The sequence below is a fragment of the Sinocyclocheilus grahami genome, unplaced genomic scaffold (genome assembly GCF_001515645.1).
Source record: "Sinocyclocheilus grahami isolate Dianchi unplaced genomic scaffold, SAMN03320097.WGS_v1.1 scaffold645.1, whole genome shotgun sequence".
NCBI classification, from domain to species: Eukaryota; Metazoa; Chordata; class Actinopteri; order Cypriniformes; family Cyprinidae; genus Sinocyclocheilus; species Sinocyclocheilus grahami.
Genome location: NW_015505824.1, coordinates 140318 through 150388, shown reverse-complemented (window position 1 = coordinate 150388; position 10071 = coordinate 140318). Strand labels below are relative to the sequence as shown.

At 37.1% G+C, this 10071-nt stretch overlaps 1 protein-coding gene across 1 annotated transcript; it reads left to right on the top strand.

The window, feature by feature from the left end:
• The first annotated feature begins 1319 nt into the window (after positions 1 to 1319).
• LOC107558424 (macrosialin-like) lies at positions 1320 to 8959 on the top strand. The gene is made up of 7 exons (XM_016242088.1): positions 1320 to 1542; positions 2888 to 2979; positions 3447 to 3710; positions 3863 to 3982; positions 6103 to 6172; positions 6849 to 7019; positions 8140 to 8959. Exons 1-7 carry the CDS (start codon positions 1497 to 1499, stop codon positions 8277 to 8279), a joined length of 903 nt encoding a protein of 300 aa, XP_016097574.1. The 5' UTR covers positions 1320 to 1496; the 3' UTR covers positions 8280 to 8959.
• Positions 8960 to 10071: the final 1112 nt, after the last annotated feature.

The window sequence follows — 10071 nt, the reverse complement described above, 5'->3', positions numbered from 1 at the left end:
ATGTGGGGGCGTGTTCGAACGAGCCGTTTTAGGTAGGCGTGGCTGACTCTTAAATTTTATAAAGGATATCTCTTTGGATTTGAGACTTTAGTCTTTACAACTTTACAGATTTTCTTTATGCACCAAGAGCTTGTAACACTCCAAAGAGAAAGGAAAAAATGAAATTGCATCATATGACCCCTTTAAGAGAAAAAGATCTAATTGCATGTGTGAGTGAGTATTTTGACAGTTTGGTGTGTATTGAGACATGCTTAAACAGACTCTCCTTACTGTCATGCATGGTGAGCACTTCCTGCATTTGTCACATGATAGATAAGCAAAATAACAACTTCCTGCTTATATTTGGTTGAAGGAGATTTAAACAACTGTATTTGCGTTATCAAGGCAAATAAAAGTTCACTGATGCCATTTTTGTTGTTGTTTTCTTTTGTATTTATTTATTTTAGGGCTTTCTGTCTTCATTTATAGGAAAGTGTGACTAAGAGGGGGTGTGAAATCAGCGCATGACCCATTTTTTGTCAAGGTTGCACTGGCTGATGTGGCTGTTGTCTTAGACTAACAATGCATATCTGATTCAAAGATGATTGCCACGATAAAAATGTCTCGTAAAAGCAGTTCTTCTAGATGTTCCTACAAGAAATACAGATAGAACCGTGACACAATCCTCTTTACAACTTTACAGATTTTCTTTATGCACCAAGAGCTTGTAACACTCCAAAGAGAAAGGAAAAAATGAAATTGCATCATATGACCCCTTTAAGAGAAAAAGATCTAATTGCATGTGTGAGTGAGTATTTTGACAGTTTGGTGTGTATTGAGACATGCTTAAACAGACTCTCCTTACTGTCATGCATGGTGAGCACTTCCTGCATTTGTCACATGATAGATAAGCAAAATAACAACTTCCTGCTTATATTTGGTTGAAGGAGATTTAAACAACTGTATTTGCGTTATCAAGGCAAATAAAAGTTCACTGATGCCATTTTTGTTGTTGTTTTCTTTTGTATTTATTTATTTGAGGGCTTTCTGTCTTCATTTATAGGAAAGTGTGACTAAGAGGGGGTGTGAAATCAGCGCATGACCCATTTTTTGTCAAGGTTGCACTGGCTGATGTGGCTGTTGTCTTAGACTAACAATGCATATCTGATTCAAAGATGATTGCCACGATAAAAATGTCTCGTAAAAGCAGTTCTTCTAGATGTTCCTACAAGAAATACAGATAGAACCGTGACACAATCCTATCATCTGTTAATTTTCGTTTTCAAAACTAACTCGGTCATTGAATTTCTGGGACGCTGAAAGCCTCACTAGAGTTGTGATTGGACAAACGCTCGAAGCGAGTGGAGAAAGGTTGAACTTCCTTCACTTCGTCAGTGGTTTCGTTTCAGGCGAATAAGTGCAGTGTGCGACAGGCTTTCAACACCACATACTTGCGCCGCTCAACAGCTAACAATCCAGCGAGTTTTTGAGTCAGGTACAAAAGAATAAGTGCCACAATGAAGCACGGATTAATATTGATCGCGCTTTTCATTGCTGCAACAGGTAAAGTACATTATTTACTACATACTCGCATTGAAATACGCAATTACCGTGTGTTCACCATTAATTAAATACTGTGGTAGTTATACTTTGACATAGGCTACCAACTGAAAGATTACTGAATTGCATTGATCTGTAAGGAATTTAAAAGATTACTAAAAGAAAGAAAAAAAGGTGCAAACCAATATAAATATAAAACGGACTGATTTCAGCAATAAGGAAGTGGTTGTGTTTCAACATCTGCAACCTAATATCTAATTCCTATTTAAAATTTGACGTCAGGTTTTACTCTTGAGAACGACTTATAAAAAAGACAGGGGATTTATTATTTGGCATACTTTCCGGGAACTACTGTAGTTTCGATTCTATGCTTGACTTGAATATAAGGCCATATCTGGTGAAACAACGCTAGTAAAACAAAACCTAAGGTCAAATTTTAAATATTAATTAGAAGTAACGATAAAGTTATATACAGGAACACAACCACTTCCTTATTGCTGAAATCAGTCCGTTTTATTGCACCTTTTTGGACAGAGTACATAATTAATCTTTCAGGTTCCTCACAGTTCAGTGCACAATCTTTCAGTACTGTTGTATATCAATTCTTTTTTTATTGTATATTTTCTCTTACTCCTCTTAATATTTAAAATGGACAAGTGCAGTTCACGGGTAGCTACACAAGTTTTTAGTCTGGTGAACTGGCAAACGAACCGCCGAAACTTTCCCTAAACCAAAGAGAATGTCAGTCACTTTGTCAGCACTTGCATTTCTTTTATGCGGCTAATCTAACGATCAGACATCACGTGAAATCGGCTGAAGTCAATTGTCACATTTTCCTGTTGGGAAATGTTTGACGTGAGTGCACTTGTGACAGCGCGCGCTAGTGAGGAAGTGAAGTGAATGTGTGTCAATAGCACTCCATGTGCAGAACAGATGGACGCTCTGTTCATAGTATCTATTCTTCATTTTCTTTTTTTTCTTCACAAAAACGTTTACCAAGTAAATGACTTTTATAAAGGTAATTATTGTTTTTTTTTCTAATTGAGGATGTCACTGAAGGTTTTGTCAGATTTAGCGAGATGGTCCTCCTCACTGCAGAACACAAGATCCAGGGGGCGAGGTTGGATCCAGATCCAACTCCTCCCACCTTACATAAACCTAAACCTACCCGTCTCCACCCCCTGATCCCTAAACCCACCCACCTCCACCCCTAAACCTACCATCTCCACCCCCTAGATGTGGATCCAACCCCGCCCCCTGGATCTTTGTTCTGTAGTGAGGGGCTACTGGATTTAGCTCCCATTTGGAGAGAAATTCTTACATTCTCTGTCTGCATCTTTCTCCTCAGCTCTCACCTCAGGTGAGCATAGTTCAGCTTATATGGCCTTCATCACGACCCACAGCCCCAACACAACGACGACCCACAGCCCGAACACAACGACAACCCTGATGGACGCTCTGTTCATAGTATCTATTCTTCTTTTTCTTTTTTTTCTTCACAAAAACGTTTACCAAGTAAATGACTTTTATAAAGGTAATTATTGTTTTTTTTCTAATTGAGGATGTCACTGAAGGTTTTGTCAGATTTAGCGAGATGGTCCTCCTCACTGCAGAACACAAGATCCAGGGGGCGAGGTTGGATCCAGATCCAACTCCTCCCACCTTACATAAACCTAAACCTACCCGTCTCCACCCCCTGATCCCTAAACCCACCCACCTCCACCCCTAAACCTACCATCTCCACCCCCTAGATGTGGATCCAACCCCGCCCCCTGGATCTTTGTTCTGTAGTGAGGGGCTACTGGATTTAGCTCCCATTTGGAGAGAAATTCTTACATTCTCTGTCTGCATCTTTCTCCTCAGCTCTCACCTCAGGTGAGCATAGTTCAGCTTATATGGCCTTCATCACGACCCACAGCCCCAACACAACGACGACCCACAGCCCCAACACAACGACGACCCACAGCCCCAACACAACAACTCACAACCCAAACTCAACAACTCACAACCCAAACTCAACAACTACTGCACCTTCCACTACTACTACATCAATACCAGTGCCAACACCATCCACCAACATGACAACAGGGAACTATAATTTCAGTGATGCTAAAGGCACACTGTGTATTATGGTTGTCGCGGCAATAGGGATTCATGTGAACACCAGCGAGGTAAGATGTTTTCTGTTGGAGTGAGAGATCTACATCCAAATGTGATTCTGCTAATATATCTAAATCACTTGTATCTTTCACACTGTCTACCTTGTAATTTTTCCATATTCCATATAAAGAGTGTCTGTTCTGAAACATTTCTGTCTCTCTAGGTAAATGGCACATTCATTGTTCAGCCAAGCAAAACTAATGTCAGTGGAGATTGCTCAGAAGAAGTAGCTTCTCTCATTATCACATTCAATGAAGGCGAAATTTCCTTACAATTTCAAAAAGTAAGTCTGCTTACAGATTTTCACAATGAATTCTTCAAAATGTTTTTTAAAATGTGGCAAGTGGCAAGAAAAGATTTCATAAACCATATCAACCTTTTAAATCTAGAACAGTGGTTTTCAAACTTTTTTTAAGAGCGACCCTATTTTTGTATTTTTAAATTCACACAACCCTATTTTTTTCTATCTACACTCTAAAAAACACTGGGTTAAAAACAACCCAATTTGGGTTGTTATTAACTCAAGGGCTGGGTCAAGAATATCACACTTGAACCCAGCAAGAACCCAGCAAATTGGGTTGTTTATTTAACCCAGCATAATGGGTTGATTTAACCCAGCTAATGGGTTTATTCATTTTACTATATTACTAGCTTATTTTTTACTTCATACATTAAATAATGTTTACAGATTAACTTAAATCCTCTAAACTTTTTTAAAATACTCCACACAACCACTGGTTTGCATGATAACGTCCTTTATTTTCCTTTATTTAACATTTACAGCATTGTTTATATCGTTTTTAATAGGCTATACATATTGCCTATATTTAAACTCGTTTAACAAACATTAGAAGAAAAATTCAACATTAAACAGAAGCCATTCACGTGTAATCGACCAGTCTCTGTTATTCTGTTTCCATCGTAACGGCGCTGGTTCTCGTGAGCGAGCTGGAGTCGTGTTCGACGGGGAACTGCTAACGGACCGCCGCCCTGCGTTTCACTCTAGCCGAAACATGCTGTGACTCCATAACCTGCCAATACAATAAACAGCTCTGAGGACATGTTTTAACATCCAAAGTATTATATTCTGTATCTATATAAAATCGTTTATTAAATGCAAAGCATCAGGCTTTTCCATCACGCGAAAAGACCGCGACACTCCTTAAAGGTGATTCACACCGCGCGCCTGTATGTTGCTCTGCATAAAATTGAATGATATACAGCACAGTAACGATTTTATAGATAAAATAAAATGTACACAAACCTGTATTTTACAATAACTGCACCACAGACCAGTCTCGAGTCCCACAGAGGAGCTCCGGAAGGATGCTCTGTTCAAGATCAAATCACTGTCAGTGCTTCTAAAATTAGTGAGGGTGCTTTAGCCTTCATGCACATCTATTTTGACATCATATTTTGTTCAGTCCATTGTTATGATTATCACTGTGTCACTATGTGTGCATGTCACTCCCAAAACTTTGCAGCATATACGCCACATTGGTCCTCTTAGCAGCATGAAACACAAAACTTTTCAAATTCTGAATGGACTATATATAGCCAAGAATGCGAGCAAAGAGCGCTCCCTTAATCACTGAAAAGCTGTCACTCATTTCAGTTTATCGCAATCTCAGAAAATTCCGCTATAATCAGTGAATCTCTACAAGGCACAATTAATCTCTTATTTACATCATGTCTACACTTTGTTCATTACAATGAGAGGATTCGCGAGCTTCCAGAACTCAGGACTGAACAAAAACTCTGGCATTTTGAGCGGTGAGTGGATTCTGATTGGCCATTGCGTTCCAGAAATCAACAGATATGTCTGTGATTGGCTACAATGTTCAAGACTGAGCGCCACCACAAATACACATTGGATTCTGCCGTGAGGTGGCTGCTGCTTACTTTCGTTTTGTTGTTTGTTTATTTTGTTATTAAAGTTAAATTTGCCGATTCCCACTTCCTTCTTCCCTGAGTCTTGAACTTTGTTACATACATATATACATTTTCCTTAAATCATCCTGGCGACCCATTTTTTACGTCTTGAAGTTGCGACCCACCCAAGTGTCACGCGAGACCAAGGGTTTGAAAACCACTGATCTAAAAGATTCTTTTAGCATTGCAGTTAGTCTGTATCAGGCTAGTGGTCTTTCTTGCCAAAAAAAGTTAATGTATCTTTCAGTACAACCTGAGTTTGTGTGGTCTGAAAAACTGGAACGTTGAAGCAGTTTAGGAGGAAGTATATAAGACTGCATTAATTATTTTCTGTCTGATATAAAACTGAGCTGACTCCCAGCAAGAAAAAAAAAAATCAATTTGCTCACAGGGAGGCACCAGGTCTTCATATTCTATTGTGTTTGTGTATTTTTGGTTAACATTCTAATAATATTTTTTCTGACTTTCCAGAATAAGACAACAAAAAAGGTATATGTCAAGTATGTGCAATACGAGTTGACCTATGCTTTCAAAAGAGGAGGTAAATTCCCTGCCATATATGACTAATTCAATTTTCCTTGTAAAACATCCACAACAACACACATCCTCAATTTTCTGCAGTTTATTCCCAGGACTTTGGACTTTTATCTATATAGTTAAATAAATAGTGAATCTATATAAAGAGGTTACATTTTAGTATTGGTCTATTTTAACTGTAATAAGTTATATATGATTTTTAAATGATTGGCTTATTCAAAAATCTACTGAAAACAGAAATCTTTCTTCAGATTTTTTTTTTATGATATAAATAGCCAAGCCTCAATAAAGCAAACAGTAGGCCATGCAGCTCAACCAGTTTGGCAACAATAAATGTCACATTCTGCCAAGAAAGAATAAGGAAGTATTAGTGTCATTTTTGGTTACGGTAAATATTGTCTTTACCTCACTGTGAAAAATCCATGTGTGTACATGCATTTCATTTTGAATTTAAAAACAATCACTTTATGACGTTGCATAAGGACTCATAGATATTTAGTTGTTATGTCTGTGTGAATGAAACGAGTGCTAATGGAAGCGTTTTGGCTATAATTATGACTATTATTATCACAATTAAGTTTGTGGGATTACGAACAGGGAGAGACTTGGTTAATGTTTTTATCATTTTCTGCACATCCATGCCAACACTAATCAAATTATTTTTATTTTTGTCAACAAAGTGTTAAGGAATTACACAGGGACGAACAGGTCTCTTGAGCTGTTTTCTGTGGATCTGGGTTACTCTTACTCCTGCCAGGCTGAGACAGTGTACATGGGGGGCGGTGTGAGTCTGGATCTGACTCAATACAGGTTTCAGGCCTTCGATATCAAAAACAAGAATTTCGGACCACGTAAGTATAGAGTGATGATGCTTCATTATATTAAAGCACTCCATCCTTGTAGTGGATGACAGTTATTTTTAAAGTAACCTCTACTTTATGTTACAAGCTTACAAGTTATGTTGCTATCGAACTGGACTCCATGCATTGTCATGCACTGTATACCTTATGTCCTAGATGCTTCATACAGCTTGTTTACAAAGATTGTTGCAAAACTGTCATGGCAATGCAAAAAAGCTGGTTAGACCAGCCAGATGACTCTAAACAAATGTCTGCCTGTTATAAAGTCCAAAAGTCACCTATTAACTAACGTGGATCTTATTCCCAACATGTTTTTTTTAAATGAAAGTCTGCTACTTCTTAATTTAACTCTTAATTGTTGTTTTTGTTTTTTTAACATTTGACATGATTTGATAGCTTTAAAAGTCATGTAAATGAAAATATTATCTTCAACAGAACTGAAAATGAGCAGTTGTTACTGCAATTTTGGCCACGTGTATTAAAACTAATTAAAAAAAACATGCTGGGAATAAGATCCCCATTAGTTAATAGGTGGCCTTTAGACTTTATTACAGCCAGACATCTCCTGAGTATCTACTGGAATACACTGCAAATATTTGCCCAGATTTTTGCCCCATTTTGCAGTATCGACGAATCAACGCTAGTTGCCGAAAGTCACAGAAAATCATGCAGTGTATGATGGCACATACTACAATTCCATCCAATTTGGAGGATATCAAACATGTTTTATATTTTTTTAGAACATATATGCTGTGTCCAAAATTGAATACTGTATAGTAGGTATTACATTTGGTTTAAAACTTGCTTCGCGACCATTAAAAAAGTATGCAGTATGAATGAAATTCAGACAAATTTTTTAACCTACTATATAGTATGGAAGTAGGCATATTTAGACACGGGGATATTGTTCTTTTGTCATGCATCTCCAAGCACTGACACACATTTCTGTGTGAGTTTGTTGTGTTCAGAACAACTTGAAAAATCTGTTCAGATTTGAAAAGTCGTGTGGTGTATACCAGCTTTTAATTTTTGCAACTACAATATTGACTTCATTTTAATTTCTTACAATGAGATACAAGATCATTGTGCTCTGTTTGTGCTTGTACAACAGCTGAACTATGCAAGGCTGATCAACCTGACTACCGCGTTCCCATCGCCGTGGGCATAATCCTCATCATACTCATCATCATTGTAGTCATTGCTTACCTCATCAGCAGGAAACGGAGGACTGATGGGTACCAGTCACTATAAAGGCCTACAATTCATGATTTATGAGAATACTAGCAATTCCAGTTTGCAGGAATTTTAATGCTGTTATGTATGTCTTAAGTGAATGTTGCCTATGTATACCAATGAACATGGATGGCCTAGGATCTGTCCAAAAAATGTGTTACTATACTAACACAAGCTCAAGTTGCCATCACACTTTCTACATCACTATACGATCATAATACAACCAGATGGCAAATGGCTTAGTACATGCCTTTTTTAGCCTACATTTGTAAACTAATTATCTTTTTTAAAGAACCTAACCTAATACTGACAGTACAGAAGGATTAGCATAATTTACTGTTGCTCCATCTTAAGTGTAATTGTTCTCTAGGTGCTCGTCACTGTCACACATCTAATGCATTTTCTGTGATAGACTGATAAGCCATTGTTAATCTGATAAATATGTACCCTATTCTTTCCAAAGGGGCCTTAAAACCTAAAGGGACGCCTAAAAGGGAATTCAGTTGCTTACATTGTGTAATTAGTAATAGAAAGGATTTTAATAGCAGTTGCATTCTAGTATTCATTCTGTGCATTTTTTCTGTTTTTAACCTGAAGAGCTTTACTATACTGTAGTGTGATCCTGAGCTGCATTTATAGTATGCACTGAATTTTGGGAATAATATGTAGTTTTGGTTACAAATAAAAAAGAATTTGTTTTAAAAATCAGCGATTATAATGATTTTTTATCATCCTGGTAACACGTTTAAATTTGGTCTTATTTAATCTGTCATTCTCACTTTACACAGCATTGTTGTGTGTTAGGTGAAAAGCAGTTCACTCGTATTTAAGAATTTCATGTGGATTACCTTGTGTATCAATGGAACCAATGCAAACTGGAGATTTTTGTTCACATGACCGAGTTTACATGAATTCTGTGGTGTTTCTGAAAAGTGAAAAACACAAGCACTATTTTTGTGCTTTATTTTTGCGCAGAAACCACACAAAAGCAGAAAGGATTTTAGAAAGAGCAAAGGGTTTTAGAAGAGCAGTTTTGATTTTTGATTTCACCTATCAATAAATATAAGTGAAAGGTATTAGTATGTAAACTGTTAAGCCATTTATAGTCGTAATTTTTTTGTTACAAAGACTTACTTAAATAGCTAAATGTGCTTGTTGCTAGAGTGAGACAGGGATTCATAAAGGTCATATGTACAGTGAAGTCACTCATGCAGCCACTATCAACCTTATTTTGCAAATTACAAATCGGCACGTTAGTAAAAAATAGTTTTTATTTTAGTATGGTTACCCACTTTCTCAATAGATAGATAGATAAAACGCTGCCATCTTTTTTTGCAAACTTTCATTAAGTATTGAGGGAAAACGCACTGCAAAAGACGTAACATTATAGATAGATAGATACATAGATAGATGATATATAGATAGATAAGCAACATAGATAAAAAGAAAAATACCCCCTAAAATATGTTTTTGATTTGAATAATTATGTACCTCTTGAGAAAGTCAAATATACATGGAATAGATGGATGGCGCTCAAGAGCTTGTGCGTGTGTGGGTGCGTCTTTACTTTGGGAATTGCTAGGAAATTTGAAACCAGCGTAGGTCAGGAAAGATGCAGTAGTGGAGGTGGGGGAAAAACATTTGACATTTGTCATAAAATAAGAGAGGAACTGAATACAGCTAATCCTTCTTGTCTCATCTCATTTAGACTATCAATATATACACAATAAAGTTGTCTTTTTCTTTCAATAACCTTTTATTTTCTTTTACATTTCTGCATGTTCTCCAAGTAGGCTGCAGGCTGGAGCAA

Coding starts and splice junctions, on each gene's coding strand:
- LOC107558424 (XM_016242088.1), top strand. CDS start 1,497: ATGAAGCACGGATTAATATTGATCGCGCTTTTCATTGCTGCAACAG. Junction 3,711..3,862: donor TTCATGTGAACACCAGCGAG/GTAAGATGTTTT, acceptor CTGTCTCTCTAG/GTAAATGGCACATTCATTGT. Junction 6,173..6,848: donor CTATGCTTTCAAAAGAGGAG/GTAAATTCCCTG, acceptor TTGTCAACAAAG/TGTTAAGGAATTACACAGGG.